Source organism: Nymphaea colorata, chromosome 5 (genome assembly GCF_008831285.2).
Source record: "Nymphaea colorata isolate Beijing-Zhang1983 chromosome 5, ASM883128v2, whole genome shotgun sequence".
NCBI lineage: Eukaryota > Viridiplantae > Streptophyta > Magnoliopsida > Nymphaeales > Nymphaeaceae > Nymphaea > Nymphaea colorata.
In genome coordinates this window covers 25,066,876-25,086,356 of record NC_045142.1, presented here as the reverse complement: position 1 = coordinate 25,086,356, position 19,481 = coordinate 25,066,876, and the positions used below count along the sequence as shown (strand labels likewise).

Genomic DNA, 19,481 nt, shown 5'->3' with positions numbered 1-19,481 from the left:
CCACTTGTCGTTTTGAAGTATCAAGTGCCAAGAGTTAGCCCCATTATTGTCTGTCAACATGAAAAAATTTTGATTTACATCTTTCTGGATGAGCAAGGGCTAGGCTGTTTTGAAATGAAGAATGATACATCCTTACCCTTTTAAAGCATAGGGATAATGCTGCCCACAGAAATCTGATAAAATTTCCTCTGCGATGCTGCCGTAGTCTCGATGGTAAGCCGCTCACATTTCGTCTTTCATATGAACTTGTTTCTATAAGATAGTCAGGCCGAGAAAAGGACACACAAAAGTTAAACACGCATAGTAACACTTTCGGTAGTTCAATCAGCGTGATCTTATAGCATTTACTGCAAGTTCATCGAGTTTCTCTTTCGATGCGATACCTGCTTGTGGTTAGTCCTCAATAGTAACTGGTACGTTCGCCGCAGCTTGGCCGAAGGGCAACAGCAAGCAGTCTTCTGATTTGATGGTCGTGAGTGAAAGTGAAGCGTAATCAAGAAATCCATAAGCATGAAGCTCTTTTTTATGAACAGAACAGAAGACAGTATACCAAATGAGAACTTCCTGAGATGCATGCTGCAACACATATGGTTGTCACTTGCTCCTTGTTATTTCTGGAAAGCAACTTACGCAGACGTGTTTATTTACAATGGAACTCCATAGTCAATGAGTTTGAAAATATGCCCCTAAAGGCTTTGCCTTGCTAGTCCGCAGGTGGCCGAATGAAAGTTCCATCGACAGTTCGATTCTCATGGCACTTTGGCTCTTAAATTGCAAATGGTGGCAAGTGTGACACTCTAGTTGACGGCATACCATAAATTCACTCTAAATCCCAAAACAGCCCCAGACTCAAGTGGGCGGTTTCAGCCTTACATCAAATAGCCATGAGTTTGAAAATAGGTTATAACTAGTAAGTGATTTTCATGGCGACTCAAAACCAAACTGAACAAAAGAATTTTCAAGATTGGCATGTTGTTGCGGAAAGGCAGAGCAAGCTCGAAATTGTGGTGAAGATCGACATACATAGACCTGACAAGCAACGACTGGTTTTCTTACAAAAAATAAAGTACATACAACAGAAATATTACAAGCACAAAGCTAGTTCAGTGGCATAGATAATGCGTCACGGCAAGCAGGACTTTGATTTTTAGAAATTGCACCCAGGCTACACACTTCAACATCTGTGAAACATAATGTATAGAACATATGTAGTACTGGTCAACATAGCCATACAAAGATATGGAACTCCAGAAGTACCGTTCACTGAGGAGTGAGGACAATTTACCGTTAGCTTCAACTAACGCCAACACACTCGATTACTCACCAAACACGAAGCAAGCTAATAATAGCCTCAGAGTCAGCTGCGAAGACATTGATCTAGAAATCTACAGTACTATTGAAACCAACTTCAACAAGGTATGCACAAATTTGTTCCCAATTTTACATGTACCACTGAAGGCCAGCAGCAAAAGCTGCCTTAGCATATCACTGCTTTGGCATAAGATTCTAGTTGTCAGACTTTAGGATAACTGTAGACATAGACATGCCATGGCTGCTGTAAACTCTTTTTCCTTTTAGAACAAGCCATCCTAGTCCGCCTTCCACATTGGACAATGGACCCTGAAGACAAGGGCACTAGGCAACTGCCTTCATAGATTGACATAATTGGAAGAGGAATGGGTTTTTTATATTCGGGTGTGCATCATAGTTGCAACGCCAACAACAAAAAGACTTTACTGGTGGCCATCGGAAGAGCAGAGGAGAGTTTTACGCTAGAAGACAAAAACAACAGGGCATTGTTTCCATCCTCATCGACCACAACAAGCTCAAGGTCCAAGATCCTCTTAGATAGCACATACTGTTCAGAAAAAAATTTCACAACTTGCAAAGGCAGCTCTAACCTTACTGGTACCAGTTTCATATATGGAGATACTAAAAGTTTGTGCAAATGAAAGGAAAAGCATGTAAGAAACCCATGTGTGTAGACACACGAGCACAAGTGCGACAAACCATTTACCACTTCTGCAGCATGAAGTTTCAATTATTTTTTAATAAGGAACTCCCCAAGCAAGCACAATTTGAAATCCCATTAGAAGGGGAGAGTTACATTCTGCAATAAAGCTGTATTGGTTCCTGTTCCAGTTCTTGGCAAATCTTCTCCATATCAAAGAACAAGATACATTTTAGAAGATTTTACTGCACTGGCACGCACTAAGATGTAGATATAAGAAGGGAGTGCTCAAGTAATTCTCAACATAAGGAGAATAGGCCATTGACGGAACTCCAATCAAGCATAAAATGAAATAACTCCTCTGCCTAAGAGCAAATGCATATCATAACAGAACCAGCAACAATAGGCATTTGATTTGCTCTACATTGCAGAACAGTGGAAAAAAGGGAAAAGAAAGCAAAAAGGAAAAGAAAGCATACAACTTCTCTCGCAACTAGTGCTAACCATAAATCAATGGCATATCTACCATCAAGTCGTTCTAAAATTAAGTAAAGATCTCCAAAAGAGCAGCTGAGAGCTCTCCATGAAATAGTTAGACGTTCTTCTCTTACGTATATAGAGGCTTGTCAGTCCATGCACCAGAAACATGCCCATTCTCACATACATATGCACGCACAACTGGTTCCCCATCTTCATGGTACTCCCATTGCCTTCTCAAGCAGAAACAAGAGAGCAAGTCCCAGGTGCCTTCGCATGAACAGAATGCACAATTTAGCCCAACCTTCTTAGCCTTTGAATCGTTGATACTCCTCCACACTCTAGACCTCTTGAAATTTTTAAAGACACCTCTGAAGAGCTTATAGTTCCTCCTCTCCTCGGCATGTTCGCAGCCGGGCCAATCACAAATGTAAAGACAATCACCCCTAAACCTGCTAGCCAAGAGCTTACTTCCTTGTTCTCTGCTCAAATTCCAAACTCCACTTGCCAAATGCGCATCTACAGATCGAAATTTCTTCCTCCTTTTCAAATCACATTTGCTAATCTCTGAGTCATCAAACCCCGCTACCTTGCCTTCCAATTTGGAGCTTCTATCTGATTGAATTAGACTACTTTTGCAGGAACCATCATTCATATCGCTGCATTCAGATTCATCATAAATAGTGTCAAATAAGAGATCATCAAATAAGGACCAACACTTACTTCCACCAGAGGAACATGAGGAGCTAGCTGAATCACTGGACCTTTCACTTTGTTTAGAACCATAGGGTTTACTCTGAACTACAGCATAATTATGATCAGAACCAATCGCTCTCTCCAATCCGAAGTCACAGGAATCAAGAAGAACGCCCGCGTGGTGAAGACCCGGGCAGCAGACGTTCACCTTCTGAAGGGAAGACCACCAACCAGGTGGCTCGGTCCTAATTTCTTGAATCGTATCTCCTCCACCATCACAATCCGCAGAAGCGGGAGGAAAAAGAGTGATCAGTTGAGAACTCGAGCTGTGCAAAAGATTGGATACAATGGAAGGAATGGTGGATGAGCATTTAGTCTTGCAGCACACAGAACGTATGAGGACGTTGAATCGAGTGCACACGCAGGCTAAACGGCACCAGTGACGTGGGTCATCCTCCAATTTGAAGAATACGTTCAGGAGGATGTCGTCCGAGAGATCTGAGAAGGCCGGCATGGTTTCGAAATATTTCTTAGCAATTTCAAATTTTCGCTTCTTCCTCCTGTTCTTGGATCCTCAAATCACAATCTTCTCTAGCTACCAACCTCCTCTTCCAAAAAGAGAAGTTTCAACACTCTGGAAGAGAGATGCCGCACAAATTCTATCGATTCCTGCTTTCTTTTTCTCCGTCACAGTTGAAATAATCATTCAAGAGTCTACAGTAGAACCTCCAAGACAGAAGAGTTGCAGTCTAGGCTTTGGCTGTCCAAATTGGTGAATCCAGGATCTCAGGAAAATGACCAGAAAACTGAGAAACTTGGACGAAATGAGTTTCACAAGGTGCCTAATCCTGTCGAGAAATGCAACTGCTTATCCCCTTTCTCAGGAAAATGACCAGAAAACTGAGAAAATTGGACGAAATGAGTTTCACAAGGTGCCTAATCCTTTCGAGAAATGCAACTGCTTATCCCCTTTCTCTCCATTTGAGCTCCGAGTTTCTCTTCTAGGTATCAAAATCTAGGGTTTCCACACACACACGGGCCAAAAAGTAAATCGCTAGCTATAATCAAAAGCAATACTCTTAACAACCTCCGTTCACCAAAAAAATTGACGCGTTTTCTTCTCTTCAACTCCCGTTGCCCTCACGATGTCCTCACTCTTTTCCGATACAGACCATGCAATGTCCGGATTTCTCAGAGAAGAAAAAAATGAAAGATACTTACAGAAATTGGGCAGTCGGAAATCTTGCCTGGAAACAATTGAGCTACTGTTTTCGCTTATGTTGATCTCTGAATATCAGAAACTTCGCAGCGCAGAAATGAATCGAAGAGGAACTACCGAAAATTAAAGAACGAGAGAGAGAGAAAGAGAGAAATCTCCGTCTCTTTTCCCGTTCCGTGGTTGGCATGACTGCAGGAAGGTGGGGAAGCGAACATGTGTGCATTGAAGGGTATTTTTGGAAATAGAAGTTTGGGTCTAAGACTGGAAAAAAGAGCGATTCTCGGAAGCTTGACCGGCTTTCGGGAAGCAGAGAGAACGCGTCGCCTCTCTCTCTCTCTCTCTCTCTCTCGCCGTCGAGATTGAGGGCCCGTGGCCTGCGAAGCCCTTCACCGGCAGATATCTACCACCGCCACGCCGGAGATCCGCCGCCATCGACCGTAACCCCCAGCGTCGCTCACTCAGGTCGCTCTCTCTCTCTCTCTCTCTCTCTCTCTCGATTGAGGGCCGGCGACGGCTGCTCCTCTCTCCGGTCACTGCCGAGCATCTTTCACTCAGTCTCTTGAGGTGAGGGCCGGACCGCCGGGCCCCTCTATCTCTCCTTGTCGAGATTGAGGACCATCGGGCTGCGACTGCAGCGCCTCTCTCTCTCTCTCTCTCTCTCTCTCTTTCTCTGAGTGGAGAAGGAGGGCCGACGACTTCCATGCCTCTTTCTCTCTCTTTGTCGATATGGAGGTGAGGGTCGGCGAGTGTCGCGCCTTTCTCTTTCTCTCTTTCCCCCACCCCGTCTTTCTCTCTTCATGTCTTGATTGAGGGACGGCGATTGTGGTGCCTTTCTCTGTCGAGATTGCGGGCAAAACAAAGCAGACAGAATAGTTGCAGAGGTGTAAGATGCAAAAGAAGAAATGCAGTAAACAAAACCGAGAGAATTGAAGACGCTTTTCAGCGTTTTCTTCACTACACAACAGGAAATTCCAGAAGAATCTGAAGAAGGAATCGACCAGTCGAGGCTGGAGAATAATACAAATAATGAGCTGAATTAAAATTAAATCAAACTAAATTAAATGCAGAACCCGATATAATTTTCATATGTATCCAAACATGTAGCAACGCATGGAGGACATACTTTGTACGCTTGTCTGTGTGCCTGTGTGGTCTTTGGAATTTTATTTAGATTGGTCATGCTTTCTTTGCTTATCGTTTAATTTATTTGGCTTGAGAAAAATATCTTCTTCCCTGTTTTTTAAATTGGGGGAATTATTACAATGTGTCTTGGTGCACTTATATGTTAATTATTTTCCTAAGTTAGCTTCTTGATGAATGAAAATTGATGCATCTTCTATATCGTAAGTATTTTCTGTAGGGAAATGTTGGACAGTATGTTGAGCATGTGTATTCATCAAGAGTGTATATATGTTTGATATGTTTATGAAGAATTCCTTCGGTTGTTCCAATTTGTGCAACTTCTGCATGGTATACAGATCAACAAATTTAATTGCATCTCACCTTGTGAGCAAGCGATTCCGTGTGTTTTTGGCTTTTTGCTTTTAATACTAAAATTAATTATAGTTAATTAGCTCCTTAGTGCCTTCTTCATCGTATGGGCAAACAGCTGGTCATTTCAAATTCTGGAGAAAGAGTGCCCTTCCATGTAGAAGACGGAAACAAAGTTGGCTGTCTGAGTCGCAAATGATAGTTTACTTCTCGCAGGATGCCTCTATGGATTTGGAGTTCCCTGAAATTTGAAGAAGCCGATAGAGCATATATCTTCTATTTCCTTCTATTTTCCCTGAAGTAAGTGAATTGCATTTAGAGACTTACAGTTTAATTGGTTAAAGTTAAACTATAACACTGATACTGAGGGTTTGAACGTTATGGAAATCGGCGAAAAACACATGATCAGCTTCCTAAAGCTCAAAGATCATGGTTAACTCGGCATGCAGGAAAACAAAAGATGAAGGAAACATGGCCACAGCTCCTGCATGAGTGCATTTTCTTTTTGCGAGGTCCCTGCACCACTAGACTTGAATTTGGCTGTGCTCCCCTTCAGAAGCATTAGATTATGGGTATCAATATTGCAAAAGCCCTACTATGGGCTGCCACATTTGCATGCCAAAGCAAAATAAAAAATTATGTCAGTGGCTTTAAAAAGTAATATGGATACAAGAATCTAAAATCATGTCATCAGCAGCAATATTAAATCTTGTCATCAGTTGCAATGTTTTGTTCCCTCATTGCTATTGAAGAATTTAGAAGTGATGGGTACCTTTTGGGACAAACCCACTTTTGTTGTTCATTTCATGGCATGTTCGACTCACCCTGTTTTTGCTGAAATTACTAGGTATATATTACACTAAGGATCTTTATTTTTTGGATAAAAATTTCCAACTCCATGGAAATACCTACACACATAGATCCATCCAATTCCTCTTTTAATTTGGTATTGCTTGATTGCTGCTGCAGTGTATTTTAATCACCTAAACAAGTGTCGTAACAATGGCTGCCAATGTGGGGGTGAACTTCTCTGCTTCTCAGAAACAAAATGCTGGTGATAGTTTTACAGCTCATCTTGCAGGCATGTCAAAGAACCAGCTTTATGATGTTATGTCTCAAATGAAGGTAGCTAATTCTCAAGTTTATAAATTGTTAGGCATGAGTAATCAGCCATTGTGTGGTATTTGACTTTTTTCTCTCTCTTTTGTTTGCAGAGTCTGATTGAGCAGAATCCTTCTCAAGCCCGGCAAATTTTGGTTGCAAATCCTTCATTGACAAAGGCTTTATTTCAGGTGCCCCTCCACCGGTTATAGTGCTATGACATTCTTCTCTTTGGTTTGCGTGTTGTGTCCCCTTCATTAGTTTATGAAAGAACTTTAATGGCAATATAATTATTACTATGTCTTTTAGGCATTACATACTAATGAGCTGCAAGATGAACTAAAAATATGCCAATTTTTCAATCTTGAGGTGGACTTATCTCTTTAAATGTTTTGGCATTTGATGCTATAACTTCTGTCTATATCATTAATGTCTAATGAAACTGCCTTTCTTTGCTGTACTTTATGTTGTTTTTCGTGGACCAAGATTTTCACTGGGTACCATGGATGAGTTGCGGGGGATCATTACTTGATTGTCATCTTCTAATGGAGATATGCACCATATAGTGTCATTATGATAATATTTATTATTTATAATTGCATAGCGAATTCCTATATTCAATAGCTATTTTCTTAGTTTTCTAATATTATTTTTCTAGTTTGTACATATTCTTATCATGACATGAGCCTATCAACAGTCTTATAATGTTAATTTTATCCTTTTCAGGCCCAGATCATGCTTGGTATGGTCCAACCTCCACAAGTGGTATGCCCCTCCACCTCATTGCTTCTTCATTGTCTTCATCATCATGCCCTTTTCCTTTTTGTTCTTCCTTCTCAGTATACCTAAATGAAATTCCATCTTTTTAGATGCCAAATATCCCGCAGGCAGCATCTCAGCAACCACAACAATCTTCATCACTTGGACTACAGTCAAGTGCACAAGCCAGGCCCTCCATTTCTGCTAACGCTGCAGTACAGGGGCAATCCAGCACATCTCAGCCACAGGTTCAGAATAGACAGCAACCTTCAGTGCAATCATCTGTTCCAATGTCATCATCTTTGTTGACCCCTCCAATCCAGCCAGTACAGGCAGCTCAACATGCTCAGACCAACTTAAATGTCCAGACAAGCTCAATTTCTCTTCCACAGCCCTCACAGGTTTCTAATGTGCCTATTTTATCACATCATGCTGCCTCACAGTCAACTGTTCTTCAACCTCAAGTTCTCTCTAGCCAGCTACAGCCACCAATGTTGAATCCAGGTGCTCTACACCAACCACCCCTGCCACAACAACCAAGGCCATCCATGCAGCCATTTCCTCACCAGCTGCAGCCTCCTATGCCTCCAACTTATGGTTTTCAATCCTCAAATGCACCTCAGCAGCTTTCACAACCCTTATATCAGGTTACCTTTTTATTTGATCACGATTCATGCTTCTCTTTTAAATGAGAAAATGTTTGACTTGTGATTTATATTTCACAGGCAGGTATCGGCGCTCCAAGTAGCCTGGGGAATTCATTCCCACAAGGACCACCCACTTTGCCAGGTCAACCACCCCTTATGAAGCCACATCAGGTCCATCCTAAAGCTGTTTTCTTGTAGCATCATGGTATACTGGGGCCTCTTTATGGTCTGCATAGAGTGGGAATTGGGTAATGGGAATTGGGTATTGTGTCCTGCACCTCGTTGGAAGAGTGAATCAGTGATGAATGCTAGTTCTTCTGAAAATCTGAATGTGGTATTGTTCTCAGGTAGGTTCACATATCACCGGTGATCTAGGGAGTCAAAATACTAGCTCAATGCAAATCGAGAGAGGATCTGGAGTTCCTTGGATGTCTGCTGCTCCTGAGAGTTCCATAAGTGGTGTTCAGCTGCCAGGCGCACCAGCAACAGTGGCAGGTCAGATGGGCGCAATTGGCCAAGCTGCTCGTCCTTCACAGGTGATCTGTTTCACTCACTAATTTGGCTTTATGCAGGGTGTGGGTGTTATGCATCATAGCCAATTCTCTTAACACTTCTGTGATGCTATTCGGTGTGCAGTTATCTCCTGAGATTGAAAAGGCGTTACTTCAGCAAGTGATGAGCCTCACGCCAGAACAGATCAATCTTCTTCCACCAGAGCAGAGACAACAAGTACTTCAGCTGCAGCAGATGCTGCGGTTGCAAGATATCAGCACTACATCTGTTTGACGTGAAAATGAGCTCGTAGTGTTCATACAAGACCTCAACTGCATTTTCAAGCCACCATATTGTCTGAAAGCTTTTTTTTCTTTATTATTGCTTTCTGCAAGGTGTGCTCATGATCCCTTTCTTGATAAATGACAGTTGAAGCATATTGGTAGTTTATGTAGGGTGACATACTGACATCATATTCAGTTCTGCTTGTCAGATGGTCGTAGAGAAAAGAAATATTGGCCCAACCAAATATATGTTCACTTTCTGTTATGGAGGAAATTATGCTCTTCGCAATGTGTATTTTCTGGGGGATTGGAGGACAGATTCAGCATTGGGGCTTGCAAATGGTTTTTCCTTTTTTTTTTCAGTAGGTCGTTTGGAAACAGTTTGGTTGCAACGGCATTCTTAAGAAGATATCTGACCTTTAGTTTCAAGTCAGGTGGACCTCTCTCTCTCTCTCTCTCTGTGTGTGTGTGTGTGTGTGCATGCGTCCATGTACACGTGTGTGTTAGATGATTGAATTTGGTTCCTCTCTACCGTGGCCTGGCGAGTAGCTTTTGCTTTCTATATTTGCAAAAGGGAATAATATAGTTCTATATTATTTGGAGCTGATAATGCTTAACAGCTCGATGCTTTACAGCTTTAGTGTTGATTTTTCACCCGGTGATACTCCTGCTTTTGTTGCCTTGCATGGTTTTATTGTGGTTTTAGTGAGCCCCAGTGCGTTTACAATTGAAATCAGATGAAAATATAACACAACTTGGTGCAAGCTGACGAAGATGCGTTATTATAAAGTTAACGTAGCCAAGTTAGCATGGTTGTTTATTATCTCGAAATAGCGCCATTCTGTAATCACCATATAGACATTGTCTCGGAGATCGAATGGGACCATTTTCATATTTCAAATGCGTAATATATTGTATGTTTATGGCAAATCATTTTCACGCAATCGCTGCACATGGAATTGAATTATGAACCCTTCAACATGCAAATGGAACTTGTAACAAAGCTATTGTTGTAAGAAACCAATAACAAGGCACAAACGGGTTATAAATCGTACAGATAATAATTCGCAAAACCATCAGGCGGATCCAATCACTTACGACCTTACTCCGAGTTCCAGAAAAAGCGACAATGCATATTCAGGGAGGGAGGTCTCGCCAATAAGCCCTACTGTTCTCAATCCGTTTTGACGCATGAATCTCAGGAATTCAGTATGGGAGCTGGCCATTCTACTGGTGTCGTGTCGCACGTCAATCAGCCTTTGGTTCAACAGTTCCTCGGCTTGCATGCACCCAGATACAGCCCAGCCAGGGAGATGAATATGCATGTTCATATTTTGCATTAGTGCTGCGTTTGCATCCATATCCAAATTCAACACTGGATCCAGCGTGGCTGACCAATAAGAATGTGGCTGTACCCACATCAGATACACATCCATAACATTTATCTCTAGATAGACCAATCCAGCTGCTAGAGATATCTCAATTGCTCCGAAGCAGCTTAGACTCGATCATTTCAATGTAAAACATGTAGAGTAAAAGCATGCAAATTAAATGAAATCTACAAACCATGAAGGGCTATGAAGCTGCTTATGCGCAGTGCATGAAAAGTGCACAGGAGTGTGCAATGATCAAAATACTCTGTCAAAACAAAATAAAAAGTCTTTTTAAAAAGATAGAAAAACATTGTGAAAAAGTTAAAAACTCTAAAATATCTACTACTTTATAAAAAAATTCAAAAATACCCCCAACACCTTTGGTGCATGCGCACACAACTCGAAGGTCTATCTCCTGAAAAGTTGAGCTGAAAATTTGCAGAACGCAGAAGATCTCAACGACAATGTGCAAGAAACTATGGCGGCCGAATGAGTGCCAGGGACATAATTAGGCAAACCATCGGATATGGGATCTCTATGAAATATCAGCGTATAAAGTGATGCATGATAGGATAATAACCATAATGAACTGCTCTAGCATTCAACACTGAAAGTATGGAATAGGAACAAACAGTAATTAGTTGATAAAACAAACCTACACGAACAACAAACAGTATTTAGTTGATTTAACAGCCCTACACAACTGTCCATGAAATACTGTATGAGATACATGGATCCAAAAACTTTCCTAGTTGAGAGATTCAACTGCATCATCTTCCCACTGTATGTATTTGCAAGAACTGCTGCTCAAAACTCCAACCTTCAACTCAAAAGTCAAACTTGAAGCCTGGTTCAATAAATCTTACCCATCAAGAACATTAATCATCTCTTGAACCAACAGATCGCTTCCTGTAAGATCTTGCCTGAAAAGAAATTTAACATGTAACCAATAAAACATGCTGAGAGAGAAAAGAGTAGGCAGCAAAGTCCAGGAAACAGCAGGCAAAAAAAGCAGGATAAACTCTGAGTTCTTCTAGGACAATGGCTGGCCTTTGCTTTCTTGTGTTATTGAGACAGCCAAACCACACTTAAGAAACATTCCCAGGGGAAAAATAAAAGACGGAGAAGAGGAGACTTTCTTGACGGTCACTTACAGAGGTGAATGGAGATCGTGACCTGGATCTTGATCTGCAAAAGTTCCATAAAATAACCAAATAAAACATCAATAGAGAAGCTTTAGCACCTTCATCCAAAAGCCTTGATGCCTCATCAACAATTTGAACAAGGACAGAAGTCACAGAACATATATGTTAGCATTCACCAAACAAAATAACAGACTTAGTCACAGATCTAGTTAGTAAATAAATCAGCTGCATACGAATATCCGCACTCATTTTTTTGAGAAACAACAGAGTTAGTGAAGAGAAGGAAAAGACAGGAACATCTCCCAGTATGACGGCAGTCCTGAGCTTGACTCCTTCCTAGCACGAAGATGAAAGACACCTAAATTGGCAAGTCCCAAGTCCACTTCCGTATTGCTATCCATCCATCCCTCGTGAAGACACCTAAATTGGCAAAGTCCCAACTCCACTTCCGTATTGCCATCCATCCATTCCTCGTGTCATTTAACCCCTATATAATCACGCCATTGTAACAAAAATGACAAGTGTTAAGCTTCATTTCTGATTGCCAAAGTTGCTCGTGTTGTGAACCAGCATACCTCCACAACCAAAAGAGTAGCATGCATTTCCACCAACCCCAACCTCCCGCTCAAGCCCTCATCTATAAACAGGAAACAATACAACTTTAAAAGGAAAAGAAACAATTGGGGAAGAGGGGAAGGGGTGACAATTGTGAGAACCGCAGGGTTATGTTCACATTCCATATTCTTCTTCAAGCAGAATGTTTAAATATAAGGCCATTGACTATGCATGGAGAAAGAAAGCAAGAAAAGGGGGCAATAGCATGACGTTACATATCCAGATGGAGTTTCAATTTCCCCCGGCTCACGCATCTTCCCATGCATTTACTTTCTCTTAGGTATTTCCCCAGGCAGGAAAAAAATATCAGAAATGACTATAAAAGAAGGAAGCCGGAAAAAAAAGAAAGAGTTGATTTTGGAACATAAAAATTAAGAAAAATAATGCAATACTGACAAAGACCAAAAACCATGACCACCAAGTATACAACATTTAGATACGATTTTCAACGATCAATGAAAACAGAAGAAATTGAAAATATTTGTCATTAATCAAAGGGGAAAAATACATAAACTACAAGGAGGACATGAGGCATGAACTGATAACTAATACATCGATTGAACTCTGAGAAAATATTGAGAAAATAAGCTCATGTGACCAGCAAAATCCAGATGTTTTTGGTCACTGAGAAAAGAAGCAATTGTCCTGAAAATATCACCTAATAAACAGAGAGGAACCTTGAACGACTTAAAAAACAAAAACCAAAATTGCAGATACCATCATAATCTCAAACAAAGGTACAAGATTGTGCACGAAATATACTATAAAAGCAAAAGAGAACACAGTTCTCTAGGCAGTACCATAAAAGAATATATACATCAAGCATTACTAAAAGATGTTCTTCAGAAAATTTTAAACGTGGTTTTTCTGTTAGTTGTATATTTATGCCAAAGCTAATTGAAATATCCTGAAACTTAAAAGTTTCTCTATCTTGAATCTTCAGATGGGAAAAACCTAAATGAGAAAAAAAAACAATGAGGACATCGATTCATCATCCAAGAGTGGCTGGTGAGTGGAGGCATACATGGACACACAGAATGTGTGAGGCGTGAACGTGGAGCACCCACTCACTGGTGACCCAAAAGCAGCGGTATCCTCAGGACAGAAATTAAACATCCCAAAAAACAAACAAAAACAAAAAAAGAACTGCACTATTCAACCCCAACAGGTCATGGACATTAGACAAAAAAAAGATCTCCAGTAAGGTGATACTTCAATTCCTCAAGCCCATGTCAGTGTCCGATCTATTAAGGTTCTGAATGTGGCAATTGGAGAAGTATGGTTAATGCACCATCCATGTCCTCCTCTCATGGAAATACAAATACCACCTCAATTGAGGGTCTGTTTCTCCAGCATTATCATGGATCAGAAAAACACGCCAACAGTAATAAGTACAAATATCATCATGCCTACCACCACTGAAAGAACTAACATGTTTGAGTTTCAGTCACTCTGCAATTCGAGGATAAAACAAACATCTTATGTTGCACCACTTCATATATTTGTAAAATTGTGATATTTCCAAAAAATAATTTCAGGCCATGATCTTATAATCCCTTGGAGTAACTACAAACTCATGATACCAGCCTCTCTTAAACCTACTCTGTCTCTGTTGAGCCCTTCATGGTCTTGTTGCCAAAGATACCTTATCATGAATCCAATCAGCTAGCATATTGTACTAGCAGCAGAATTTGAATTACAAATAGAGAAATTATTGCTACTCCTTGTACTTCATATCATCATAACATCTATAACTACAAGAAACTAAAAGTGATACTGTGATATTTATTCAAGAGTACTTCATATCAGCATAACATCTATAACTACAAGAAACTAAAAGGGATACTTATCCAAGAGTACCTTGACACAGAACGATGCCTTGAGCCAGAAAGAGAACGTGATGAGACAGACCTTGATCGCGAACGAGATGGAGATCGCACTGGAGATTTTCTTCTTGGAGACATGCTGCACAAACGTTTGGACTAACTTAAACCCAAGCAGAGCTTCCAGCAATTTAAGTTTAAATTTATCCAGTCTTTCTTCAGGTATTTAACAGAAACTTTGACTTTTTTTAAATATAAAGATTTGAGATAGTTTTTAAAATGTCAAAAGAAACCCCCCAAAAAGGATTTTTTAATAAATGGAGTATCTTTTGGCAATATTTTTCACAGTATGGTCTACTCTTCAACATCTCTGACAACAGTTAAATCTAAGAAAACCTCAAACAACATTGCAAACCTCTCACTCCGGCTCCTGCTCCGGCTGTAACTGAGGCTACGTCTTGCAGGACTCCTGCTTCTGCTTCTAGAATAGGATCCGCTATGGCTACGGCTTGGAGAATCATATTCCCGTACCTTCAAATTTGCATTACACAGATTGAGAAAAGGAAAAAGGCAATAACAGTTCACACAAATAGATATCGACATTTAAGTAGAAGATACCCTTATATAAGCACGTGAAAATGCATTCCTGAACTCTGAATCATCAAGCTTCCTTATCTGAGCAAAGATGATTAGTACAAAGTTAATACTCTAACCTCTACATCCAGGTCAATAAGTCTCCTTTGTTCCACAATAGAAAAAAAGTCTTGATCATCTCAAATATCATCACCACTGATGTCAATATCTTGTGACATTTTACTATATTAGCAAAATTCCAGAGACAACCAATAAAAATCATAAAAACATGTCATTTTCAAAAAAAAAAAAAAAGAAGAAGAAGAAAAGTACTATATAGAGTCCCGGAGACTCACAAAATGTTGCCTTTATATTTTAAATCTACAGTTTCATTTTTTTGTTACTTTCACATATGAGAAACTATTTCCCATTACTTTAACATTTTGCAAAAAGGAACAATACAATTTATAAACATATCATCCTATGCCTGCTTCACTTACTATTATAGTAAATCATTATTTGCATTTGCCAATTTTCAACATTTTTGAGTTTTTCCAACGAAAATCCCCTCCCCCAAACACCAACAGAAAAAAAAAGAAATAGAGAACAATATTGGTAATCATGATTTCAAATTTCAGCATACAGTTGACCTTGGTAACTTACAGCATATTTCATGTCATCATAGTTTGTGTAATCAACAATGCCCGTTGTACCTACAAAGTCACAAGACAAATTGCCTATACCTTCAGTACACATCCCAAAAACAAAACCAACAAAGAAGGGGAAGAGGGACAAAAAAGGGTAGAAACTTGAGATTGTCAGAGATCAATCAATAAAATCAACATCCACATTCGATAGCATGATAATGATTAACATCACAGATTTTCCATAAGAATTAGCTACATTTTTAGTGAGTTAGGCAACAGAACTGGAGAATTAAAACCATTCTAGGAACTTTAACATAGAATCTATCCATCCTTTAACGCTACAGAACCACATGATTGACCACGTTAAAGGTTAAGTTGTCAAATCTTGCCTTTGCAAGGCAAGATAACTGCAGGCGCAACATTTCAAAGCACGAACTTGAAAATAAACTCATCTTGGCATATAAGGAACCAGATAATGAACCAACCAACCATTATCGTAGATAATACGTAGCAGCATCCATCAACTAGTATATTTTCCCAGAAGATGCTGGAAAAGCATTTACACTCCTCAAAAGAAAGGTAGCGTTCAATCAAATGACCAGATGAGCTAGAAGAAAGCATGTGGTTCGATCTTCTTTAAGACTACAGCCCGCAGGCCAAGGAACTGACTAATGTTCCGTACAGCATGCCAGATAATTCCAGACAATTCCCTTCACACAACATTGCCATGATTATTTTTTATAAGACAAGGCAGCAACTAAGACAAACTACATCACTCCAACCATCAGTGGAAAAAAAAGAATACAATTAACAAAACTGAAAAAAAGTGAGAAATCACAGAGAGAGTATAACTAGTGTTATAACTTATAACATATCTAAAATAATGGGAGCATCCCAATTAAGTTGGTATCACTGAGTCCTCAAACAAGCTTGGTAAAACCAAGCCCAGTTAGTTGTGCTCTTATTGCAATAATACTTTCAATGTTGCTCAATGGCATCTCCAAAAAATCAACTCCTTTCTTAGGATTCTTTATGTGCTGAAAGATCTCAGATAATCTCATAATTACTCTATCTCTCATCATCCAAGTAGCCTGCTATGGCTACGCCACCCGATCATCATTTTCCCCCTCTTCTCCGTCTCTCACTATCCTTGCCTCATTTTAGCTTCTTGTTCATACAAATTTCCAGCAACCACTTATAGAGGGATATGAACCGATCAGCCATCAGTACCATTTCAATTCCAGGCTTTGTTAATTCACAACTTGTAAGCTGTGAAAGTCCGGAGTCACAACTCTCAACTTTTGACAATTTAGCTAAAATTCGTAATCGGGCCTTGGAGATTTTGAGAGAAATGCCAACCACAAGTTTGTCTGTTGTATCAAAAAGGAAAAAGAGAAGAACCGTGAGCGTAAATGTGCACATATACATGTATTATGGGGCCTATGAGCTGATATAGTGTATGTAAAGCTCCAATACACATAAATGACGAAGATGGTCACTAATCAAAGAGGCAGAGGATTAATCAATTAATATTGAAAGCACCACAAAAGTAGTGACAGCAGACCATGCTACCTCAGCTGGATGGGATAGTAGAAGAAACGCTGCCATCATTGCCGATCTTTTTTGTCTTTATACCCAACAAAAGCCCAAGAAATGTCATCACTTTGCACAACCTCCAAGAATAAAATGAACTTTTTTGTGCCAACCATGTAAAACTTCCCAAAAAAACTCGCTCCAACTCATCTTCAAATGATGACCATAAGCTTGCATTGTTTCTGTATTCTATGGTATGCAGCAAAACTATATATGAAGTTTATGGTCCAAGATAGGGGGGGAGTAACACTTACCTCGACCCTCACGAAAAACTTGAGAGAAGCAAACATCTCCAGCACAGCGCATATGATCCTAATGCCAAGAATTTTAGCAAAACTAAATCAAGAAGTTACTGATGAAGAAAATACCAATGATTAACCACATACAGGGAATGGAAAAGATATATGCACCTTAAGATCTTGCCAAGAAGCAGATGAAGGTAACCCCGTAACCAAGACTGAAACAATTGAAGAATGTCATAGCACTAAGAAAAAAAAATGATTGCAACAAAAAACGGCACAAGTAAAAATAATATCAAACAGAAACAATAAGAAGCATATAGATAACAACAGTAACTATAATCAATAACCTGAGACATGGACCATATGGTTCATTTACTAATTTTGATCTCATGGTTATTGGGAGGACAAGTTAGCAGGAAGCTGATGTTAACCCTTATATATATATGATTGATAGTACTCTCTCCCTAAATATATTAATATAAACATATTGACACTTATATATTTAGAGAGAAACCATCCATCGATCGTCAAAACTGCCATAAGTAGATTTTATTTCCCATTTGTTCTTTCATCCCTTCAGTGGCAAAAGACAACACATACCCCGGTAATCAGAGCGCCTTGAGACTCCCCCACGTCCACCTATGCTACTGCTATAGCTGCTGTAGCGATCAGTTGGTGAAGAACGGCGTCGACCACCATGAGCAAGTTCCACCTAAACAGATGAAAGACAAATCAATATAATTTCTACCAACAGCAACCCAATAAAAAAGCATCTTCATCAGGAGGAAACCTGAACAGGGTATTTCACAATAAACAACGATCAAAAGCCAGGATATGTATAGAACTTTATATGCCTCCTAAACTATAATACTTAAAGTCTAAAAGTAAACTCTAGATGCTCACTCTCAGCCTATGCCCATCAAAATTGTACCCATCACGCCCTCGAATAGCATCTTCAGCATCACGAGCATTTTCAAACTGCAACAGAGCAATACCAACTAAATAAGAAACCATATGCTGTAACGGAAGCTGTGTTTGAGGTCCCAAATAAGCTAGCCATGAGTGCCACATTACCTCGATGAAACAGTATCCTGGAGGCCTAGGCGGTATTTTTAGATCAATATCAACAGTGGGCCCGTACTGAAAACCAGCACAATGGAATTAGCTCCTTGCATACAAGATGCCAATAATGTGAAAAAAGCACCATATTACTTCAAATTCAAATATGGAGATCCGGCAAACCTTATAAAAAAGGTCCTCAACCTCCCTTTCGCGTATATGTCCAGGTAGATTACCAACATAAATCGTGCAGCTTGATCGCCTGCTCATTTTTCCTCTTAAGTCCTACAAAAATAGAGAAAACTAACAAGATGAACAAAAATACCGCCGCTGAACCAACTATGAATGCAACAATGGGAACAAATTCTTCAAAACGGACAACAAAGACGTACAGACCGATTCGCATTTGTCGTGAGAATAACCCGGCAAGGAACACGACAAATTGACAAATCTTCAGTTACAAAACCCAATTATTTTCCCAAAACTGCAGCAAGCCCGAATAACCACAGTCGGCCAAAAATTCACCATTGAGCACTAAACAATCAAAAATTTTCGTCTGGCAGTAACCGATAAACACGCGAGTGAAAAAAGGAACGTCGGACCAGAAACAAGTTTTCTCAAAAACTCTAAAATCGGGGACCAAAATCTAACAGACCCTAAGGCACCACACGAAACCCATGACAGAGGCGACAAGGATTCAATTTCTATCAACTGGAATGCAGAAAGCATAAACAAGAACAGGAAAAAAAAAATCGGACAGGGCTCAGTGCCAGACCTGCAATACTTCCACCGAAGATCGACAAGGATCTAGGGCCTTCTAGAGCTCCACGTAGAGAGCGAGAGAGCCACCGGCTAAAATGCTCCCCGGACGAACGCGATGTCGAGGAATTTATACCCGCCGTTTTTTTTTCGGGCGGGCAATTTTTGCAATTCTGGTATAAACTTTTATTATAATTGACACATTCATCCCAGTGCTAATTCAATTTTCCAGAAAAAAAAAATTACCAAGTAGGCTGGGCATCTGGCCCGCCGGATACCTGATAATGGAGTTGGGCCCCGGCCGGATACCTGCCGAGCTCTGGCTCCGGTTGGCTTGGCCGGTTAAAATGAAAAAATATTTTTAAAATTTATTATAAAAGTTTTTAAATGTAAAATATGTTTTTAATAATAAGATACATATTATTATTAAATAAAAATAATATAAAAAATAAATCAAGCCAACCCAGGCCAGTCCAAGCTGATTTTTTCGGATGGAGTATTGGGTACCTGTTGAGTATTTGGGTCAGATGCCCAA

The 19,481-nt window shown here is 40.0% G+C and overlaps 3 protein-coding genes across 12 annotated transcripts; 1 reads left to right on the top strand and 2 right to left on the bottom strand.

Annotated features, from left to right (window-relative positions):
* Window positions 1–2,236: 2,236 nt before the first annotated feature.
* On the bottom strand, window positions 2,237–4,518 carry LOC116254179 (phytochrome A-associated F-box protein-like). Its single transcript, XM_031629364.2, has 2 exons — window positions 4,346–4,518; window positions 2,237–3,972 (listed from the first exon to the last, which is right to left on the bottom strand). Exon 2 carries the CDS (start codon window positions 3,636–3,638, stop codon window positions 2,559–2,561), a length of 1,080 nt encoding a protein of 359 aa, XP_031485224.1. The 5' UTR covers window positions 3,639–3,972; window positions 4,346–4,518; the 3' UTR covers window positions 2,237–2,558.
* A 133-nt stretch (window positions 4,519–4,651) lies between these two features.
* Window positions 4,652–9,546, top strand: LOC116254178 (cleavage stimulating factor 64). Of its 4 annotated transcripts, none has more exons than XR_004172641.2 (9): window positions 4,652–4,805; window positions 6,804–6,959; window positions 7,049–7,126; window positions 7,662–7,700; window positions 7,805–8,341; window positions 8,420–8,512; window positions 8,689–8,877; window positions 8,978–9,228; window positions 9,327–9,546. XR_004172641.2 is itself a non-coding variant. In XM_031629362.2 (9 exons), the coding sequence occupies exons 3-9, from the start codon at window positions 6,837–6,839 to the stop codon at window positions 9,125–9,127; spliced, it is 1,209 nt and encodes a 402-aa protein (XP_031485222.1). In that variant the 5' UTR covers window positions 4,673–4,805; window positions 6,051–6,134; window positions 6,804–6,836; the 3' UTR covers window positions 9,128–9,546. The 4 variants fall into 4 exon arrangements, 2 of the variants coding, with proteins under 2 accessions (XP_031485221.1, XP_031485222.1); XR_004172640.2 differs by having other exon boundaries at window positions 9,314–9,546; XM_031629362.2 differs by adding an exon at window positions 6,051–6,134 and having other exon boundaries at window positions 4,673–4,805; window positions 8,978–9,546.
* A 1,514-nt stretch (window positions 9,547–11,060) lies between these two features.
* LOC116254181 (serine/arginine-rich-splicing factor SR34-like) lies at window positions 11,061–19,107 on the bottom strand. Of its 7 annotated transcripts, XR_004172643.2 has the most exons (14): window positions 18,963–19,107; window positions 18,371–18,472; window positions 18,032–18,268; window positions 17,729–17,840; window positions 17,297–17,343; window positions 17,141–17,198; window positions 15,310–15,359; window positions 14,692–14,748; window positions 14,489–14,604; window positions 14,111–14,215; window positions 12,211–12,272; window positions 11,645–12,122; window positions 11,357–11,413; window positions 11,061–11,271 (listed from the first exon to the last, which is right to left on the bottom strand). XR_004172643.2 is itself a non-coding variant. In XM_031629368.2 (13 exons), exons 2-12 carry the CDS (start codon window positions 18,455–18,457, stop codon window positions 11,369–11,371), a joined length of 948 nt encoding a protein of 315 aa, XP_031485228.1. In that variant the 5' UTR covers window positions 18,458–18,472; window positions 18,963–19,107; the 3' UTR covers window positions 11,061–11,271; window positions 11,357–11,368. The 7 variants fall into 7 exon arrangements, 5 of the variants coding, with proteins under 5 accessions (XP_031485228.1, XP_031485230.1, XP_031485227.1 ...); XR_004172642.2 differs by having other exon boundaries at window positions 11,061–11,413; XM_031629368.2 differs by lacking the exon at window positions 12,211–12,272 and having other exon boundaries at window positions 11,645–11,678.
* Window positions 19,108–19,481: the final 374 nt, after the last annotated feature.

Coding starts and splice junctions, on each gene's coding strand:
- LOC116254179 (XM_031629364.2), bottom strand. CDS start 3,638: ATGCCGGCCTTCTCAGATCTCTCGGACGACATCCTCCTGAACGTATTC.
- LOC116254178 (XM_031629361.2), top strand. CDS start 6,837: ATGGCTGCCAATGTGGGGGTGAACTTCTCTGCTTCTCAGAAACAAAAT. Junction 6,960..7,048: donor ATGTTATGTCTCAAATGAAG/GTAGCTAATTCT, acceptor TTTTGTTTGCAG/AGTCTGATTGAGCAGAATCC. Junction 8,878..8,977: donor AAGCTGCTCGTCCTTCACAG/GTGATCTGTTTC, acceptor TTCGGTGTGCAG/TTATCTCCTGAGATTGAAAA.
- LOC116254181 (XM_031629367.2), bottom strand. CDS start 18,457: ATGAGCAGGCGATCAAGCTGCACGATTTATGTTGGTAATCTACCTGGA. Junction 17,841..18,031: donor TTGATGGGCATAGGCTGAGA/GTGAGCATCTAG, acceptor TCATCTGTTTAG/GTGGAACTTGCTCATGGTGG. Junction 14,605..14,691: donor TTTCACGTGCTTATATAAGG/GTATCTTCTACT, acceptor GCAAATTTGAAG/GTACGGGAATATGATTCTCC.